This window comes from Rosa rugosa, chromosome 2 (assembly GCF_958449725.1).
Source record: "Rosa rugosa chromosome 2, drRosRugo1.1, whole genome shotgun sequence".
NCBI classification, from domain to species: Eukaryota; Viridiplantae; Streptophyta; class Magnoliopsida; order Rosales; family Rosaceae; genus Rosa; species Rosa rugosa.
In genome coordinates this window covers 18,745,386-18,765,882 of record NC_084821.1, presented here as the reverse complement: position 1 = coordinate 18,765,882, position 20,497 = coordinate 18,745,386, and the positions used below count along the sequence as shown (strand labels likewise).

The window sequence follows — 20,497 nt, the reverse complement described above, 5'->3', positions numbered from 1 at the left end:
TTGGTCTCCCCTATGAAGAAGAAAGGGGGGTAGAAGAAGGGAGGTTGCAAGTCCCCGAGAAAAGAAGAAGAAAAGTAATAAAAACTTCAAAAACGGGAACTTTTAGAAAAGTTTACCTTAAAAGATGGCCGGAAAAATGTTGCCCGAAAAAGTACTGTAGCTGCCGGAAAGTACTGTAGCTGACCGGAAAGTGGCCAGAAAAAGTCACCGGAAACTGCAGAAAGTGGCCGGAAAAATTGCCGGAAAGTGGCCGGAAGTTGGCCGGAAAAGTTTCCGGAAAAGTGTTGACCGGCGTTGACCGGTCTTTGACTGGTAGGTTGACCGGCGTTGACTGATCGTTGACCGATGTGCTGACGTGGCAGATCAGTTTGGCGGCTTGGCGGCTAGGTGGCTTGGCTTGGCGGCTTGGCTTGGCGGCTTGGAGCCTACTGCAAGTGGGCTCAAGTTTTGGGCTGCAGCAAGTAGACTTGGGCTGCAGCAGTTGGACTTGGGCTGTGGCTTCCTCCTTTTTTTTTTTTTTTTTTCTGCCGGTTCAGGTCATGAAGATTCCGGTGGCCGGTTCGGATATTTTCCGGCCGGTTCTGGGGGCGGGGCCGCCGGTTCTGGACTCCTGGAGTTGAGATCTTCAAGGTGGGCGGCGGTGGTTTCTGGGATTTGAAGGCTACGAATTTAGGATTTCAGGGTTAGGGCTCGTGCTGATAACGTGTTGTAGAGAAACTGAAATTGAGAGGAATTTGCTGTGTATTCTCATTGATAATAGGGGCCTCTTTATATAGAGGATTACAATGCATAGAATCTCAATCGTACAAGGAAAGTAATCGTACATTGAATAGGAATCTAGATCCTTCTAATTTAACCCTATTACTACTAGGTCAAGTAACCTAGAGTTTGGGCCAAACACATAAAAGAGAGATTTCCTTAAACAGTAACTAAGAACTCATGTTGAATCTCAACACACCAATAACGAGGCTAAAAAACCAAGTAAGACTTTATGGAGAACCAACACACTAAACAATGAGAGGCTTTAATGAGAAAAATCAATAACATCAACGAGAGGCTTTAATAAACCAAACTTTTGGAGTTGCCAAACAATTCAAAGTCTAACAATAACATCATTCGAATTATCAATTTAGCAAGCCACACTCAGTATTCTTCCAACTATATTGTCCATATAGTTGTAGGGGTCAGTTTTGTCCTCATTACCTAGTAGGGCTCTGCCCTAGTTATAAATGAAAATATTAAAGGATTAAATTCAGTTTACTGCCATGAACTTTACATTGAAAATCTAAGACCTTGATGTTTTAATTTCATGAACAACACATTAATACTTACCGATTTGATAAGTTCAATCCGTCAATTTTGAGCCACGTCACACTTAATGATCAAAATTGACGGATTGGACTAGACTGATCAAATTGATAAACATGTGAGTGTTGCTGGTGAAATTAAAATATCAGAAATTGACATGATTTTTGATTAAAATTGAGGGTAATAAACTAAATTTAGTCAAAAAAAAAAAAATGCCACGACGAGTAGTAAAATACTTTTTCGAATAAAATTAGTACACCACTGGTACCTAGTCCTATTTTAGTAGAACCCAATAAGACCTAACCTTGGTAAGAGTCATCATTTCCAAAGCTCTTCCCCAGACCCCCGTCGGTTCCCATCTCTCTGCAGTTTTGAGAGTTGACAGCGCCTCCACCCTCTGTGGTGTGTCTCCACCCTTCTTTGTGGTGTGTTTTCCCTAAGCTTTGTCTCATATATGAGGCTTTATGTCTCATTTTCTTTATCGTTCTCTTTACTCCAGCCCAATTCCTCTCTAAATGCCCAGATTTATTTTCACTTTTCTCATCCTTATACAGCTCCCCTCTTCATCCTGTACCCCGTCTTTTTCTTTTTCCACTATTATACCATCACACTTATGCTTGACCTGGGTCTATATACCTAACTCCTCGGAATAGCTGCCGAACCGATACTCCACATAAGTTTATGGACGTCGCCGGACCAATGGCGTTGTGTTGCTCGATGGTCTCCACCACCACCACGGCCGTTTTTATGTTTTTTGATACTTGTGTCCTTCTTGTTCGGACTATTCGGGTATGGAGAATGATGGTGGACAAACCTCTAGCATTTGGAAGTGAAGCTTTGGTCGATGTTACTCTCTCTGCAACTTGGTGGTCAGCAGCCATGGCGGCTAGTCTACTGTTGGGCTTTTGGGCCTCGGTTTTTTATTTTCTGTAAGATGTAGGTTAATTAAGCTTTTGTCTATTGGGCTTTTGGGCCTAGGACTCTTACTTTCGTATGCACATCTACATTTGTAGTAAATTTCTGTTTAAATGAATGAACTATTTGACCAAAAAAAAAACTTGGTAGGAGTCATCACAGCTGCCAAACACACAAGTGACACAACCAACTACACATTTTGCTAACGCCTTTTAATGAGGAGTTAATATGCTCCAACCATGCTCCATACTACGTCACTAAAACTAGCATTTCGCTAAGGCCCAAGTGCAGTAATTAAATATTATTTATTTAAAATTATATTTGTTATAAGTTTGTTATAATCATTAAATTAAAACATTACAGTGAAAATAGAATAATAAATTATAAAGAGTTTTGACCATGTTTTGAGCAAGAAATTTGTGGCTCTCGAAAACGTAGCTCGTAATTTAATTTTTATCTAATTTATTGTTGAATTTGACGTATAAAAAGGGAGTAATATTGAATATGGAACATGGTCTTTCAAAATTAAAATATGGTTGACCAAGAATTTCAAAATAATCAATCTTGATTATTAGCTTTTGTTATTATGATTATTGAAGCTATGTTTAGACTTGAGCTAATGAATAACCCATACCAATATTAGTGTTTTTTTGGTATATGAGCTAAAAATGTATACATGCATAAATAATATTCTTCATAAAATACTAACATTAGTTCTGAATTTGGTAAATCCATGAACATGAACATATAGCTTGGTACGCACACACATTTCCTTTTAGTTGACAATCTTTCAAGAAGAATGGTAGTCACCTATTCATCCTACTCTTTCATTTAATTCAATATATACACGTTATGTGATTTTTTTGTGTGAATAATACGCGTTATGTGATTTACGTTATGAGTAAAAATTAAATATTTATTACTCATTAGCAGAACTCACGGATAAAAATGGAAATAGCTTGCATTTATCTATTAACACATGAGTTATTATACTTCTCTACTAAATTTGGTGAGTACTTATCATTTTTTCTCTTTGAATATCATAATCATTGGTTTTACACTTTTACCATAAAAAAGACAATTTATTTATTACTGAACGCATAATGTTGACATACATTTCTTTTGAGTTTTGGATTTGGTAAATGTATGAGTTTCAGCAATTGGTATTAGTATTGCATGATTGCATCTTAATGTACATGAACACATGATGTGCACATACAATTTTTTTTTTGTCAACATTCTTTCAATGCTAGGCACAACTCTTTAGAAACTTCAATTTCTATGCATTATATTTCTACCACATAAAAATGGAAATAGCTCGCATATCTCTCATCCTATTACACTTCTCCACCAAATTTGGCGAGTAGTTATCATTTTTCTCTTTGAACATGAACACGAGGATCATTGTTCATACACTTTTTACCATAACTTATTAGTGAAACAATTATGGTAACACAAATATAGGAGAAAATGAACTGCCTGGTCCAAATAAATGAATCTAACGAAAAAGATAAAAAAGAAGGAAGGGGCAAGAAGGACATTGAAGCGAAGAAAAAGGGAATATGCCTAGCAAGCGAGAACAACGCCTTAAAAGTGTGTAAGGAACTAAGGATTAGGGCAGCCGCTGGGGGGAGACAAGTTTACAGCCGTTGAAGTAAATCGCACCAAGATCTAACGGTGGTGAAAGAAACCCTAGTCGACTGAAGTAGGACTCGCTCCTCTTTAAAGTCCGAAACCTCTCACATTTTTCTTCCTCTCTTCCTATCTATCTCGCTCTCACCTCAAGTCGGCGAGAGAGAACTCCCCTCTAGTGTCTTCAGCCTCAGGTCCAGATCTCTTTCCTTTTTCTCTTGTGGCTTTCGTTTATTGCTCTTGATTATATGCTGTGTATGATTGTGCATCTGTTTGTGACTTTGAGCTATGTGATTTGCTGTGGTTTTCACTGAAGAAAATTGATGAACTTGTTTTTGGTGTGAGGTTGTTGTGTGTGGTTAGATCTGTGGTTTTTGTGAAGATTGTTAGTTCGTTTTAGTTGATTTACTGCTAGGTCAGCTTGATTTTACTTTTTTTGAGATTTACAGTTTGAGTTTCCTGATGAGGAGAGTTGTGTAGATTTATGTGGCTGATGCAGGAAGATCTGTTTTGAGCTGTGTTTTTGAAACTGTTTTGTGGTTTGCATTTTTTTTTTTCAAAATTTAGATGGAAATTTTGGATTGTGCTTCATTATCTGGTTTGTGGATTTGATTAGTTCCATGTGACTCGTTCCCTTGAAGCCAAATTAATAGGTGTTGCTTTGTTGATTATATTAATCTCGAGTGGTTTTGTTGTCTATTTGAGTAACGATGAAGCAGCTATATTTTCTGAGATTTTGAAAATCTTTTGACTGATGATGTTTGAATTATCGGAGGGTTGGAGTTAGTTGTTTTAGGCGTTAGTAGCAACGATGATGAGTTCTACAGACCTGTAATGATTTGCGAAAATGATCGTATATCTTTTTGAACATCTAAGGGACTGAGTTTGCAGTAGTTTTCATTATATCTTTCTGTGCTATGTGTTGTTTGTCTGCAGTCTTTTGTTGTATTGCAGCAACAATGATGAGTTCTTACAGACCTGTAATGATTTGCGAATATGATCGCATCTTTTTGAACATCTAAGGGACTGAGTTCTGCAGTACTGCTGTATTTTTTTTTTTGGTTTTCTTTTGGTCTATACAATGTGTTTTATTATATGTTCTGTATTAGTAGCAACAATGATGAGTTCTACAGACCTGTAATGATATGCGAATATGATCGCACATCTTTTTGAACATCTAAGGGACTGAGTTCTACAGCAGTATGTCTTGTTTGTCTGCATTGTAATCCTCTGTGTTGTCTATTTTTTGCTGAAAAACAATGATTTCATTAGTGCATTGTTTGAAATAAATGCTGATAATTTTTGCTGAAAAATAATGATTTCATTAGTGCATTGTTTGAAATAAATGCTGATAAGTTTTGGTTTCTTGTTGCAGTTTTTGCTAACAATTCATCATGGGTAAGGAAAAGTTCCATATCAACATTGTGGTCATTGGCCACGTCGACTCTGGCAAGTCGACCACCACAGGTCACTTGATCTACAAGCTTGGTGGTATTGACAAGCGTGTGATCGAGAGGTTCGAGAAGGAGGCTGCTGAGATGAACAAAAGGTCATTCAAGTATGCCTGGGTGTTGGACAAGCTCAAGGCTGAGCGTGAGCGTGGTATCACCATTGATATTGCCTTGTGGAAGTTTGAGACCACCAGGTACTACTGCACTGTCATCGATGCTCCTGGACATCGTGATTTCATCAAGAACATGATTACTGGTACCTCCCAGGCTGATTGTGCCGTCCTCATCATTGACTCCACCACTGGTGGTTTTGAAGCTGGTATCTCCAAGGATGGTCAGACCCGTGAGCATGCTCTGCTTGCTTTCACTCTTGGTGTCAAGCAGATGATTTGCTGCTGTAACAAGGTGAGCCTTTCTAATTCAGTTGTTATGGTATCAGTCATTGTGGTTGTTATTATTGATGAGTAGCTCTAACTCCTGTCTTTTAAATGTATGCAGATGGATGCCACCACTCCCAAGTACTCAAAGGCAAGGTACGATGAAATCGTGAAGGAAGTCTCTTCCTACCTGAAGAAGGTTGGGTACAACCCAGACAAAATTGCCTTTGTTCCCATCTCTGGATTCGAGGGTGACAACATGATTGAGAGGTCCACCAACCTCGACTGGTACAAGGGCCCTACCCTCCTTGAGGCACTTGACCAAATCAATGAGCCCAAGAGACCCTCAGACAAGCCCCTCCGTCTCCCACTTCAGGATGTGTACAAGATTGGTGGCATTGGAACTGTGCCTGTGGGACGTGTTGAGACTGGTGTCATCAAGCCTGGTATGGTTGTGACTTTTGGCCCCACTGGACTGACTACTGAAGTCAAGTCTGTGGAGATGCACCACGAAGCTCTCCTGGAGGCTCTTCCCGGTGACAATGTTGGGTTCAATGTGAAGAATGTTGCTGTCAAGGATCTCAAGCGTGGTTTTGTTGCATCCAACTCCAAGGATGACCCTGCCAAGGAAGCTGCTAACTTCACCTCACAGGTCATCATCATGAACCACCCTGGCCAGATTGGAAATGGATATGCTCCAGTGCTCGACTGCCACACCTCCCACATTGCTGTTAAGTTTGGTGAGATTTTGACCAAGATTGATAGGCGATCTGGTAAGGAGATTGAGAAGGAGCCCAAGTTCTTGAAGAATGGTGATGCTGGTATGGTTAAGATGCTTCCCACCAAGCCCATGGTTGTTGAGACCTTCTCTGAGTACCCACCTCTTGGTCGTTTTGCTGTGAGGGACATGCGTCAGACAGTTGCTGTTGGAGTCATCAAGAGTGTTGAGAAGAAGGATCCATCTGGTGCCAAGGTGACCAAGTCTGCTGCTAAGAAGAAGTGAGATGTGCCAATGAAGTCAGTCCTACCCTTAGCTAGGCTAGTTTTGTTTAATGCACTTTCCATTTGAATATTTTTGTGTTATTCTGGAAGTTTTGTGGACACATATGAAACCTTGCATCGCAGTCCTCTAGCCTTGGTTGGAGGAGTTGAGCATCTAGATGTATTTCTGGGTGCTTGGCGATCTGTGTTGCTTTCTTTGTTTTAAATTTCAGTGTTTTTCGGTTATACATTGAGGTGAGTTGTGTTGTTGCTTGATGAACAGCTTCTTAATGTTGTAACTTTTATATCTATGACTATCATTTTAAAATCTCGTTCTGTTGATCATCTTATTTTGGCTTTTTGTTGAATCTCCATATTCAGAACAAGAGAAGTTCGTTTATGCCTATTGCCCCAATCTCCAAGAAGGTTGATTTTTGGAAATTTCTTCCAGACTAGTTCGGTAAAAGCAATCAATGATGGAGATTTTCATTTTGCATCGCCTAGAATGAACTATACTGGGTTTCATAATGAATATGTGCCAATTTAGATGGTTGGGCACTTTAGTGGCTGAGGTTATTCTCCATCTCACATTTTGCATTAGGCAAGGTTATTATGCAGCTCACGTTTCGCATAAATAGGTCATTTAATTTCAGAAGCAAGATGTCTCACATACGATGATAAATTGACGTTTGGAAATGGGGAACCTCTAATAATTGGTTCACAATTGTTTTTCAACCTTGAATTCTACAATAATTAAAATCTGGGCCGAACACCTTTGCTAAGCTAATGAGTAATGACAAACACAATATCTGTATGTGGAAATCCATTCATGAATACAAGCTGCTCCTCCATTCATCAGTTGTAATTAGCTTTCACCACACCAGAAGACTGTTCTGCCAGCTAGTGAGAAACTGAGAATCAGCGGATGTCCATAGAAGCATATACCAGCATCCAGTCAATGTGTTCCGACACAAGTCCCACATCTGCAGCAGATAAATACATCCAGTTATTACAAACAAATGGATAAAGCAGCCATAAAAACCAGTTTAGAAGATACACCATGCTATGGATAATTATCGATTAGTGTACTCCCAAGTATTTTTGGCAGGGTATAAAGTGAATGAAGAGAATTTTCTTGAAAGTAGATTTCATACTCCACCTTTGCAAGGGGTTCCAAGGACCTTATACTGTGGTACAACTGAGAAAGCTCTATGAAGAGAAATTTGGTATCTACCTCAGCTTATCACAACTCTTTATCACTGCCAAGATGTGCCTTTCTTGCTGCTTCTTCAGCCTGGTCTAAGACAAAATTCTTAAGTGATTCAACATCCCTCGGCCCTGATCATTTGCATAAGAAACAATAACTACGTGAGATAATAGATTAGACAAAGATATTCAAACAAGTTGACTTAAGTGCCTGCAATTGATTTAATCAACCAATGCAGAGCATACAAAACTGTTAGTTCCATACCTAATTCGAATCTCAAGGGAGAATGGTTTGATTGGCAAACACACACACATTGCAATGATGACACAAAAGATCAAATCATCAAAATAATAATTTATCCACATACAAAATGATTTATTATACCCAGTGATCCCCCCAAACCCGCATCACAGACCCAGGCTCGACACCTGGGTCCCTGCTGAACCCTAACATCTTTAGGAGGTACAAAACTTCAGAAAATAGCGAGGTAGGTACTGTGGTGGGTTCGAAACCCAGACCTCATGGGAGCATATCAAGAGCCTGACCATTCCTACTAACACCTCATTGGTCATACAAAAATGGTTTTTTTTTTTCCAACTAGATTTGGATATTACCAAGACTAGTTGACTATAATCTGAGGTATAAACATCGACTATCACAAGACACCTACAAAAATTATTTCCCTTCATAGACATTTTTATACATCATGTGAAGATGACAACCATTGTGTTTTGTTTACCAATGCCACCAAGCAAACAGTTTCTATATATGATTTCACCAAAAACATACTAAACGAGGCATCAAGTCTTTTGAAGGTACTGACTGAAATTGTCTGCACTTAAACCACTACACAACATTCACTCAACTTCTCCCTCTCCAACCGGAAATGAAAAGAGACCCAAAACATATAAAACTACATAGATGTATACCTTTTCTACAATAGCAACTAATTGCACATTATGTATTGCCTCTTTCAGTACCTAGAGCTAACCATATGAGTATATACTTATTCTTCTTATTAATAATGAGTTCAATCTTATTGATGTACAATATTCTCAGGATTTCGCAACTATCAAGAGAGTAATATTATATGAAACTACAGAATAATTGACGATCCGATCATTCAAGTTGTCCAGAAGACATTATAATGATTCCCCAAATGAATCTGAATCAACAAATAAATGTACGCGATGATAAATAAATATATATGAGATCTAGTAGCATATGCTTCTCCAAAGACCCAAGTAAACATGCCCTTCAGAGGAAAGTGGATCAAGCAAGACTTGCAAATTGTAAGGACTTGCCTGTGCCATATGATAAACCCATTGAGAAGAAATGCATAGACACTTGCAGGGCATAGTTTGATAAACTTAGCCTTATACTACTATGAGTCAATACTGTTTTATTATAAGTTTAAGATTCAGATCAAGTAGGACATGATCATGTAGCAGAATCAGAATCATACCTTGATATTTGGCGACTTCTTCTCCATCAAAGAATAGCTTAAATGTAGGATAAGAATGAATATCAACTTTCGAGCACACTGGTTTACTCGTACTGCAATCCACTTCCCCAACCTCTATTTCATCTTCGCTTTCCACTGCCTTCCCAAAATCCTCCCACAATGACCCCAAGTTCTTACTGAAAAGCAATTATATATATCAGTTGCAAGCACTTAGTACCAACAACAACTTAATAAGTCCGAACTCAATCCTAGACTCGGCAAAGACAGGAAAACTTACCAATGTTTACACCATGGTACACAGAACTTGACAAACCATGCAGTGTCCTTCTCCTTCACCTGGAAAAAACACATATGCACATAAACAATGAGCAACACTATCTTAAATCCTACTCAAAACAACCCCTTGTTCTTCCATATAATCATAAATTTATAGACTTCTAGTCCAATTTTTTGTTTACAGTTGTCATTCCATTGATACAAAGACTTGATCACTAATTAGACTGAAAGCAAAAACCTAACATTAACAAGAACACTAGGGATTAAGGCAATATAGGATCTGGGCATAATCCGCATCAAACCCAGATAGTTGTAAATACTGAAACAAATCTGGGGCTACAAAAGTAGAATGGATCTGCGATTTGGGATTCAAATAAGTGAGGAATTTGAAAGGGTTTACCTTGTCGGAGAAGGTGTCAGCGGTTAGGGTTATAACCTCAGCTTTGGTATGAATTGTTAAACTTGGGAGAAGGAAAAGAAGAAGGGGCATGAAAATTAGAGAAGCTGCTAATTGGGTTTTCATCGCTGCTACCAAAGATGACAAATTTCAGGGGAAAATTAGTTTACGACGGACCAATTTCACAACTCCGCCCAGATGGCCAAATACCTAAACCAAGTTTTGCCTAGATTATAACCACGTGCCTTGCACGTGACATAGTCCTGTGTTTGCCTGATGCTGAACTTTACACCCGAGGAAATTGGGCCTGAGGCCGGTTTCGAAAAAAATTAGATGACTGTGGGAGGCCCACAATTTGCTAAAAATCAAAATTGGGAATATGAGGAGAAAGCTTTTGGTGTGGCTGGCCGTGGGACGGTGGTGCGCCCGCCGATTGTGATTCTTCATTCCAAAATTTTATACTTAAATTGTGATTGCATGTGTTGAGTGAAATTTTGAAATTACCTATCTCTCGCTCTTTTATTGGCCTGCTACATCACACACGTGACACGACGGCTGTACTGAAGAACTGCTTGGAAATGAGAGTGTAAGAAACGGTAGTTTTATTGAAATCCAAAGTTAGCAAAATCAAAATTGGAAGAGAGAGTGTAAGAGAGTTAAAAATCCAAACCGGCCACTTTGCCTCTGGACTAGATTTAAAAAGAGGAATTAGAAGGGGGCCGCACAAGGCGGTGAGATTGTGAGGGAGAGCGCAAGAGCTCTATTAGGGTTTTTGGTTCAAAAACTATTTATTGAAACTATGCCATATCGTGTGAACCGATAAAGAAGAACCCACAATCTATCCACAGATTTTTTAATATTCAAGAGCTTTTATACAAATTCGTTGATTTAATAAATGACTTTTGGATATAAATCATGACCTTCTAATTAATAACAAGCCAAAGGGAAATAGAAATCATGCAAGAAGGAAAGGGATCATATATGATAGTCCTCAATTAGAATGAAAAGTTACATGAGTCCTGGTAACTGTAAGGACCACTGTCTATGTCTCCTTTCATCAAGTAGCTGTAATATCCCTTGTTGGTATTGGATTGCACAAAATCTGATGATGACTCCACCGTCTCCGAGGCACCATTGGAAGAAGAACAAACCCAAGCTGGAGGTGAATCATCAAAGTCACCAGAAATTTTAAAATTCCCCAAAGAATTACCATAAACTTCATGTCCTAACCCTAAAGAGAATCCCTCATCAGCATCAGTGCCTCCATTCAATCTTAAACCACCATCAACACCATCATTACTTGTAGTTGAAGCCAACAAAACATTACCAATAGTGTCAGTAGTTGAATCCCCCAAAGGATTATCACTATCTTCATACCAGAACCCTAAAGAACATCCCTCGGCATCCATGTCTCCATTTAATCTTAAATCCCCATCAACACCATTATTACTTGTAGTTGAAGCCAACAAAACATTACCACTAATGTCAGTAGATGAATCCCTCAAAGGATTGTCACTGACTTCATACCATAACCCTAAAGAACATCCCTCGGCATCGATGTCTCCATTTAATCTTAAATCCCCATCAACACCATAATTACTTGTAGTTGAAGCCAACAAAACATTACCCCTAATGTCAGTAGTTGAATCCCTCAAAGAATTATCACTTACTTCATGCCATAACCCTAAAGAACAACCGTCTAGATTAATATCTCCATTTAATCTTAAACCCCCATCATCACCATAATTACTTGTAGTTGAACACAAAGAATTACCATTAATGCCAGTAGTTAAACCCCTCAAAGAATTACCACTAACTTCACGCCCTAACCCTAACCCACCATCATTAACAGAATAGTTAGTTGAAGCTAGCAAAGAATTATCACCAACATCATGCCATAACCTTAAAGAACATCCATCACCATCAATGCCTCCATTTATTGTTAAACCATCATTATGAATACCATAATCACTTTCAGTTGAAGCCAGCAAAGAATTACCCCTAAATCCAGTAGTTGAACCCCTATGCCCTAACCCAGAACAATACCCCTCACCACCAGTGTCTCCATCTAATCTTAGACCACCAGCCATTGAAATATTATTATAGTTACTTTCATGCCTTGACCCTAAAGAACATTCCTCATCACCAACATTAATGATGTCGATATTGTACTTCTGATCAATCACACCACCCTCAAAACTGATTTCTTCAGAGGAACAACTTCTCAACCTCTTTTTGATATCTTCATCAAGCTTCAAATATTTTTCTCTCAACGATGCAAGTCCCTCAACAGTTTGACAGGCTCTCAATTCGTTCTCAATCTCTTCCTTCACAACCATCAACATTTTTTGCTCGTGTTGGTGCCTCATCAGATTGAGCCCCTCGACAGATTCAGTAGTTGTCGGTTGAATGTGGTAGAGATCATTGAGAACTTCATCCACCGAAGAGTGTCCAAAAGCATAAGGTCTACTTGCTTTCGAAACCACGAGAACCGCAATTCGTGTGTCATTGAAATCCTTGCACAAACGAGCAGCCTTACCAAACAACCCTTTACGCCTCTTGGAGAAACTCACGTCTATTTTGCTTTTCTCTTTTTTTGTTTGCCTGCAATTTTCTTCTTCTTCTAATGTATGTGTTCTCTCCTTCCTCTTTCTCCCCCGTGTTGTTTGCATCTTCTTTTTTAGCATACGATTTTCTTCTTCGGCTTCTAATGTATGGGTCCTCCCCTTCCTCTTTCTCCCAATTGTTGTTTCCATGATCGATTCTTAGTTTTGTTTCTCGGTTTAGACGTCAGACATACAATTTATCTTGGAGATAGATAGTATCCAACTTAATATAGTTGTCTCATCAATTATACCTTTTAGCACTAGGCCTTCTCCATGCATTAGGAAAATTAAGCAAGTGCGGTAAAGGGAAGTTAAGAAAAGGAAAGAAAAAATTCTCAAGGTTAGGTGTTACAAAGCACTCTTTTAATTCTCATGATCACCAGGGATATTAAAACTAGAATTTGTTTTTTTATTCACACGAAACTCTTATGCACATAGCCACAACAGAACATACCATAGAATGAAACCAAAAACAAAAGCTAACTGCACGCATAAGATAAACTCCTAACAGCCTTAAAAACCCAAAGAACCCTGTGCATCATCTTATTCACCACCATCACCACCACTCTCAATCAAAACCCATAACCATCTCATTCCCGAAACTCTTGATCACCTTTGGGAGCCTCTGAAACATCACATCCCCTTCCCCGTATGGAGGTTGCCTTCTCTGCTTCTCCTGTTGCGACTGCTGCCTCTCATCTTCCTTGTATGGGGGTTGCCTTCTCTCATCTTCCTCAGCTGATTGCTCCCTCTTGTCTTCCCGCCTCCTCGTGTCTTCCTGCCTCCTCTCGTCCTCCTTGTATGGGGTTTGCTTCCCTGTCTCCTCCTCCGGGGTTGGCTCTCTCTCCTCCCCCTTGTAAGGAGGAGCTGCTTGCACCGAAGGCAAGATCACAGACTCACGCTGAGCATGAACAATGCGACTCAACCGATCCTCATTCACACCAAAAGCAGCTGCAAGCTCAGGTCCTCTGAGCTCCCTAAGAACAGAGCTAGCACCAACCAAGAACTGTGGCCTGTTCTTGCGTGCCGAGGTGGTGAATCCAAAGAACTCAAGAGGACCAGTTCTTGATGCAATTTGACAGAATGGGAAGTACCTTGGGACCCAAAACACATCTCCTTCTTGAACTTTAGTATTCATTGCCGAGGTTCCGTTTGGAAATACAATCTGTATTGTGCCAGAGCCTCTCAATACAATCCCATACTCTGTTGCTATTGGGTTCACATGTGGTGCCATCATTGACCCTGCAGAAAGGTTGACAAGGAAGACACCAACGCCAGAGTCTTTTAGTGGCGAGTAATCAGATTCGTCAAGTGCCTTGCTCCAGCCATAGTCGTTTTTGAAATCTGCAGATCTCTTGAAGAGGTTGTAAGCATCATGAGATTTTCCTTTTCCCTTGTAAGTATCGGGATCGTCTCTTCTCTTGTCATTTGATCCGAACACAGAGTTGAGAAGCTTCCTCCATGACCATGCTAATGATTGGTCTTCTTCTTGGTGATCAGGTTCTTTTGTGAAGCCCACCATTTTCTTCATATTTTGGAGTCTGTCATGCTCTTTCAGCTCTAGGAATCTTGACCAAAGGCTTGGTGGATGAGGTGAATCAGTCACATATACAATCGGACCATCTTGTTGCCTTGACAAGAAATCACTTAGTTCTGATGATGTAACCTATAATGGCAACACATTGTGTCATTGATCTCCTAATTACCATCCTCCATTTTACGCCAGTACGCTGGTGAAACGTGACATGACTCATAGGATGATAGCATTGGGTTTGGGAATCTATAAAGGCAGACTAGCTAGCAATCACTCCATTGAGATGCATAGGATGATAGAATTGGGTTTGGCTAATAATTTGAAGGGTGCGGCTATATATATAGCAATGATTTGATCTAAAGATTTCTGAAAAATTGGGTTTAAACAAATAAAGAGTATTAGAAGAGGAACCTAGAGAACTTTTTTCCATTCCAGAAAAACAATGTGAAGACTTTAGCTCAAATTTTGGGAGAGATTATATATATGCTTCGTTATTTAAAGGTTAGAGCAACAAAAAAATGATAAGAGGGAAAGAAGAAGAGAAATGAATGGAAAAGAATAATGTAAAGGTTAAGATCTTTTCATTAATTATAAACGAAATATTGCATTAATTATGGGCAAATTTGAAAGAAACAAAAATTGATTTGCACAGCATTTAATTTATAAAATTGAGTGAAGTTAAAAGACACTTCGCAGACAATAAGTGAGGAAGGTTGAAAGAAAAGATAGATGAGGGAAGGTTGCTATCATTTCTCTAACAATATTCTAGTGACTACGCTGAATAACAAATCAACTATTAACCATGCTTAAGAACCCAACCATGCACTATAACAAATCGATTATTAATTAGAGTCATTACAATCAACAAAATGTGGTACAAAGTGAAGCCTTACATTGAATGCACTTTCGAGTATTTCCTGGTCAAATCCAGCAAGTACAGATGCTGGGTTATATCCTCCACCAATGTAGAAAGACTGCATTTGTAAAATACCAAAATGAGGACAAAGATTTATCGGTAATAAATCTTAATAAAGATAAAAAATTGTGACTAAAATACCTCCTAATAAAGAAATTAAATTAATTTGTATGAGTATCATGAAATGAGACATTATGTACCTGCAAAGTACCCATTCCCAAACTCTCAGATGTATCAACGCTACAGATGATGTGAAGTCTCTGACCCTCCCCTGTATTCACCAAATAAAACGGCGAACCAGCTGGAATTCTGTACACATCCCCAGCCCTCAATCTCCTCTCTCCCAGTTCATCTCTGTATATCAGCCCTACCTTTGCTTCCCCTGCAAGCAATTATAAACAAACCCCGAAAAACGATGGCGTTTTAATCCCCATCTTGGATCTACTACTTAGCCAACATGCAATATTAAATATTTCTCTCGGGACTGATGTGAAGAAAACCCAAATACAATACAATTCAGAAGCAACCCTTAAAAGGGTGATTGAGTAAATGTTTTTGCATACCAGAATGGACGAAGAGGATCAAGCTGGAGTCCATGTACTGAGGTACAAAGAGGGACTTGGGCTCCATTGTAATAAACCCAATATGCATTGGCTTATCAACAATCCTCCCACCTACGCTTTTCACCACTCTCATTTCACCAGCTCGAGTTTTCACCACCTGCTTTGAGTTCTGCAACAAGAACCAATCCTCGTCTCCCATCATCGCTTCTTGCTCTTGCTCTTCCTGCTCTTGATCGGGGTCTTCTCTCTGCTTCCCCCAGTCTTCATCTCGATAAAATCCAACGGCCGCTGACAACCCATAGCACATAATGAGCGCAATGACCAGGAGGCTAATGACTCTGTTTTCCATTTTGCTATGTTTTTTTTTTCTCTCTCTCTGTGTTCTTGATCTATGAATGTCCGGGGTCTGAGATTTCTGAATGAGGTGGGTGAAGTGGCGGTGGAATTTTGTAGGAGACGTGAGGGAGACACGTGGGATTCATGCAGAGCTGGTAGGTCTGGTGGCGGGTTTTGGTTTAGACAGACATGGGAGATAGAAAGAAGTAGCAGCAGCACACTGTGACAGTCATGTCGGAGTGAACGAGTCCAACTTTCCATGTGTCCCTTCTCCACAATTTAGAGTTTTTCTTTTCATCGTTTTTTTTTTCCTGGTCGGGTTGCCATTTTACCTTGTTGTCACGTAGACATATGGATGATTTTTTTTTTTGAAAGGACCTAGAAGCAATGAAAGTTGGGATTGTGGCTTGGAAGGCGATTAATATGGTGTAATGGATAAGGCTTTTATGTTATAAAATGCTAGTAAAGAACTCAATTATATGGTGTAATGGATAAGGCTTTTATGTTATAAAATGCTAGTAAAGAACTCAATTATGATTTATGAATAATTAGTAGTTTAGAAAGAGCCCTAAGCCTATGAGAGCAGCGCCGCTCTTCCTCAACCCTAGCCCACCGAGGCTAGGCTATCTACCTCCGGCCACCAACAGCCGATCTCTAAGCCAGCCATGGCTCTGGCCATTACACAGCAACAAAGGATGGAATATGATGGTGCGGGTTCCGACTCAACACCATGGAAGTGCAGATAGAGCAACCTGATTGCCCTCTGCCTATTGCTTTACCTGATCTGGGGAACCTAGTCTTCTCCGGCGAAGGACGGAACAAGATCGATCAACCCCAAATCGAGGCACTCCTTGTCAAGATGATCTCGATCAGATCTGGCGCGGGGTGTTGGGATATGGGCGATCGCATTGGAGGTCTACTAGGATTGCGCTCTTGGCCTCTCCTCCATCATCGATGGCAACCTATTCCAATCTCTTTGTCATCGGACTCATTGAGCATGACGGCTACTGTCTCCTCCACGAGGCCAAGGCTAGGCCTCTCTCAATCCCAATTTGCTGCTGAAGCCCTGGTTTTAATGAGGACTGTGGATCGATCTACTTCGTCTTGGCCAGGGACGTCAAGACGAGGTGAGAGGCTCCGCTTGGGCGCTGCCGGCGGTGAAGCATGCAGAGATGGAGTGGGGCTCTCGATTGCGGTGGTGCACAGTGGTGGATGGCTCCTGCTCTGGTGGATGGTTTTAACGCTATCGGCGCTGGTGCTGTTGATTTGGCTGATCAAACTCCTCATCCAGCCTTTCTCGTCAATCTGGTTCCGATCAGATTCGATGTTCAATGGCTTGGGTGGGGATGTCCTGATGGTGCAACTGTCTCTGTGGTTGCACTTGGTGGTCGTCGCAGCGTCAGGTGGCAGTGGAGTCCGGGCACGGAGCTGCTAAAAGGTTGCGCGGCGCCGAGATTGGCTGGGCCTTTTGGGCTTGCTTACTCTTTTTGGGACTGGGATGAGGTCTTTGGGCCTTATGTTGGGCCTCATGAGGAATGGGTCAGCCTTCTAGGGCTGAGTCTCATTTAGGTTTTATTTACCTAGCCTATTTACTTGTCTTTGTAACATAGTTTATAGGCTTTCTTGAATAAGTGAGCATGGGTACCGTCAAATGATCGGACCTAATCTATGTATCGCTGTGGTTTTACCACAAACTCTTTATCTGCCCAGAGATGGTAGAGGGAGGATATGTAATGGTCCTTTCTGGCCTGAGTAATATTAATATATCGACATGATATTTTTCAAAAAAAAAAATTATGATTTATGAATCCCTTTTTATGTCACGCCCCGAATTTTGAATGATAAATTCAAAATCCGAAACATGAATTAAACAACTTAGACAAATAAACGTTCTGAATTCTTTTCTCAGAAACAACTCCACCACTTACACAAAATTTCCAAATCTGTAAACTTCGAGTTAATTATTACAATTCACTCTCACAAGAAATATTGTAAAGCTCTAAATGAGCATAACACACCTCACCGGCTCACAAAGCAATTCAGATTGACACGATTGCAGCTACTCTACGCAGCTCGATCTCCGTCCTGATTCTCTTGACCTGTAGGATTACCCGCTACACAATTTGAATAGTGTACCGGGATTGCAACAACACAAACCCGGTAAGCTTTTGACAGCCCGTATGAGTAAACAAGGAATTGCACGACTTTAAAGAACAAATCAATTTAAGTGATTCTTAGTATAAAAATTGAAGTGCACAACGTCACTTCAAACATCAATCAACTCACATCTCACCATGACCATCCAAACAACTAAACTTTCCCTTTCCAATATATACTCAAGGGTATATGATAGTTATAAAAACCCCTCCACGCAGCATGTCATACTCAAAGACACATAAAAACTTGAGGTTATCCCTCAAACAGTATGATGGCAGACAGACTAGAGCTCTAACTGAATCGTAACCTGTCACCTTGGCCAAGGTTCAATCTTACGATAATACGTGTCATAATCATCGACACACGATGAAGACACCTGCCACTATCATCGACGCACGATGAAAACACTTGCCACAATCATCGACACACGATGAAAATACTTGGCACTTTCATCGACACACGATGAGAACACTTGCCACAATCATCGACACACGATGAAAATACTGGGCACTTTCATCGACACACGATGAGAACACTTGCCACAATCATCGACACACGATGAGAATACTTGGCACCATTATCGACACACGATGAGAACACTTGACACTAACATATAATTTGTCTACACATTTCAACTATCGCACTTTACTCAACTACTCTTTATCACGAACAACTCAATACATCACACAATGTCATAACTTTCAATATATATTTCACGTAAATATATATATATATATATATATATATATATATATATATATATATATATATATATATATATATATATATATATATATACGTAATCACCTACACAAGAGTGACTACTAATACCATCTATAGTTCACATGCAATAAAAACAAGAAATTCATTTTTATACTTAAATTCATTTTCCTTACCTGTGAGTAGTAGCCCTATGAACCGTAGTCGATCAAGTTCATATTATTTCAAAACAAATCTTTATTTTCTTAAAACAATTTTCCACACCTTTATAATTCAATATAAATCACTAAATTTCGGTTCATGAAGGAACCATGTGCGATTTTACTCACCTCTAATCCAGCTGCATCTTCTTAACAGCTCAACAACAATTTCACAAATTGTCCGCCAAATCGATCCGTCAATCACCTAATCCAACACGATCTTAACTTAGCAATTTATTCAAAAACCACACAAATACAACAATCCAACGGTCGGATTCTAAATTAATGATGATCCAACGGTCGGATCGAAATTATACGATGATCCAACGGTCGGATCCTCACGGATCGCCCTCAGGATCATCCTCCAAAATTATCACGAAGATCCAACGGTTGGATCTTCCTGAATCGTCCTTACAAACATCTCCACAAATTTATACGAAAATCCGACGGACGGATTCTCACGAATCGCCTCGCTAATCACTGTTTTGCATTTATACGAAGATCCAACGGTCGGATCTTCGCCCATGACCACACAAAGTCACTGGGACAGTCATAAGATCATCATATCAAAACTACAAGTCCATCTGACGGTCCTAACTTCACAGATCACAAATCTAACGATCGAAATCGATCGAAACTTAAAAATTCATAACTTAATCATACGATATCCAAAAATTGCGTATAATATATCGAAATGATCGTATTGAAATATAGAATCTAAAAATGCACAGAAACTATATTTTTGACCCCCGGAGGTGGCCGGAAAAGGGACGCCGGAGTTAGGGCAGAGCCGCCGCCGACCATCGCCAATGGTGTCGGGGCCGGGCTGCTCCTCTTCCTCTCATCATGCTTAACAACTTTCATAACTATCAGGTAAGCTGAAAATGACCGGAAGTGGTTGAAATTACCTAAAACAGTCGAGGTGGCCGGAAAATTTCCAGAATCCGGCGAAATTTGCAGAATCCGGCAAGGCTTGATTTCGACGTCAAAACTTCAATTTCAGGCTTCGATCCCTTCTAGAGAGTTGTTAAGAACATCAAGGAGAACTCACTGGTTCAAGAATCAATCAAAACGATGCACTACAGCTCGAGATATACGGATCGAAAGATTTTCGTTTCGGATTGAAAACTTACCGAGCTCCGACGAACGTGAAACCGGTCACTCTAGGTGCAATCCTCCTAGTATGATGATCAGCAGGTTGAGGGGAGTTCATGGAGCCAAGGATCGGAAGTTTTGGTGGCCGGAGTTAGGAAAAAACCGGCGTTGACCAAAATCGAGCTTAAATCGAAACCGGGCCGCCGCAGCCGCTAGGGGCCGTGCCGCCGTGCAAGGCTGCCACAGACAGGTGCGCAAGGACCATACGAAGCCAATGGAAGAAGTTTGGTGAGGATCGGTGGCCGGAGGAGGAAGATATGGCCAAACGAAAATCAGAGGCGATTTCCGGCGGGGACGAGGG

At 40.2% G+C, this 20,497-nt stretch overlaps 3 protein-coding genes, 1 long non-coding RNA gene and 3 other non-coding genes across 10 annotated transcripts; 4 read left to right on the top strand and 3 right to left on the bottom strand.

Moving 5' to 3' along the window:
- Positions 1-3,890: 3,890 nt before the first annotated feature.
- On the top strand, positions 3,891-7,009 carry LOC133733531 (elongation factor 1-alpha). The gene is made up of 3 exons (XM_062161159.1): positions 3,891-4,049; positions 5,231-5,711; positions 5,805-7,009. The coding sequence occupies exons 2-3, from the start codon at positions 5,250-5,252 to the stop codon at positions 6,684-6,686; spliced, it is 1,344 nt and encodes a 447-aa protein (XP_062017143.1). The 5' UTR covers positions 3,891-4,049; positions 5,231-5,249; the 3' UTR covers positions 6,687-7,009.
- On the top strand, positions 4,661-4,744 carry LOC133734998 (small nucleolar RNA SNORD25). Its single transcript, XR_009858738.1, has one exon. It is a non-coding gene; the product is annotated as a small nucleolar RNA SNORD25 (small nucleolar RNA).
- Positions 4,808-4,891, top strand: LOC133734994 (small nucleolar RNA SNORD25). The gene has a single exon (XR_009858735.1). It is a non-coding gene; the product is annotated as a small nucleolar RNA SNORD25 (small nucleolar RNA).
- Positions 4,966-5,050, top strand: LOC133734996 (small nucleolar RNA SNORD25). Its single transcript, XR_009858736.1, has one exon. It is a non-coding gene; the product is annotated as a small nucleolar RNA SNORD25 (small nucleolar RNA).
- A 279-nt stretch (positions 7,010-7,288) lies between the features above and the next one.
- On the bottom strand, positions 7,289-10,222 carry LOC133731878 (protein disulfide isomerase-like 5-1). 2 transcript variants are annotated; one of them, XR_009856848.1, is made up of 5 exons: positions 10,013-10,222; positions 9,614-9,672; positions 9,337-9,512; positions 7,824-8,002; positions 7,289-7,647 (listed from the first exon to the last, which is right to left on the bottom strand). XR_009856848.1 is itself a non-coding variant. In XM_062159319.1 (5 exons), exons 1-4 carry the CDS (start codon positions 10,133-10,135, stop codon positions 7,908-7,910), a joined length of 453 nt encoding a protein of 150 aa, XP_062015303.1. In that variant the 5' UTR covers positions 10,136-10,221; the 3' UTR covers positions 7,289-7,647; positions 7,899-7,907. The 2 variants fall into 2 exon arrangements, 1 of the variants encoding a protein (XP_062015303.1); XM_062159319.1 differs by having other exon boundaries at positions 7,899-8,002; positions 10,013-10,221.
- A 2,934-nt stretch (positions 10,223-13,156) lies between these two features.
- LOC133728426 (vicilin-like seed storage protein At2g28490) lies at positions 13,157-15,977 on the bottom strand. Of its 3 annotated transcripts, none has more exons than XM_062155840.1 (5): positions 15,629-15,977; positions 15,266-15,447; positions 15,043-15,123; positions 13,355-14,281; positions 13,159-13,282 (listed from the first exon to the last, which is right to left on the bottom strand). In XM_062155840.1, the coding sequence occupies exons 1-5, from the start codon at positions 15,975-15,977 to the stop codon at positions 13,184-13,186; spliced, it is 1,638 nt and encodes a 545-aa protein (XP_062011824.1). In that variant the 3' UTR covers positions 13,159-13,183. The 3 variants fall into 3 exon arrangements, with proteins under 3 accessions (XP_062011823.1, XP_062011824.1, XP_062011825.1); XM_062155841.1 differs by having other exon boundaries at positions 13,159-13,280; positions 13,455-14,281; XM_062155839.1 differs by having other exon boundaries at positions 13,157-14,281.
- A 2,990-nt stretch (positions 15,978-18,967) lies between these two features.
- On the bottom strand, positions 18,968-20,284 carry LOC133731674 (uncharacterized). The gene is made up of 3 exons (XR_009856755.1): positions 20,175-20,284; positions 19,950-20,091; positions 18,968-19,246 (listed from the first exon to the last, which is right to left on the bottom strand). It is a non-coding gene; the product is annotated as an uncharacterized LOC133731674 (long non-coding RNA).
- Between the last annotated feature and the right edge of the window lie 213 nt (positions 20,285-20,497).

Coding starts and splice junctions, on each gene's coding strand:
- LOC133728426 (XM_062155839.1), bottom strand. CDS start 15,977: ATGGAAAACAGAGTCATTAGCCTCCTGGTCATTGCGCTCATTATGTGC. Junction 15,448..15,628: donor GATCCTCTTCGTCCATTCTG/GTATGCAAAAAC, acceptor AATTGCTTGCAG/GGGAAGCAAAGGTAGGGCTG. Junction 14,282..15,042: donor TACTCGAAAGTGCATTCAAT/GTAAGGCTTCAC, acceptor TTGCCATTATAG/GTTACATCATCAGAACTAAG.
- LOC133731878 (XM_062159319.1), bottom strand. CDS start 10,135: ATGAAAACCCAATTAGCAGCTTCTCTAATTTTCATGCCCCTTCTTCTT. Junction 9,513..9,613: donor GTACCATGGTGTAAACATTG/GTAAGTTTTCCT, acceptor ATTGCTTTTCAG/TAAGAACTTGGGGTCATTGT. Junction 8,003..9,336: donor AGAAGTCGCCAAATATCAAG/GTATGATTCTGA, acceptor GCAAATGATCAG/GGCCGAGGGATGTTGAATCA.
- LOC133733531 (XM_062161159.1), top strand. CDS start 5,250: ATGGGTAAGGAAAAGTTCCATATCAACATTGTGGTCATTGGCCACGTC. Junction 5,712..5,804: donor TGATTTGCTGCTGTAACAAG/GTGAGCCTTTCT, acceptor AAATGTATGCAG/ATGGATGCCACCACTCCCAA.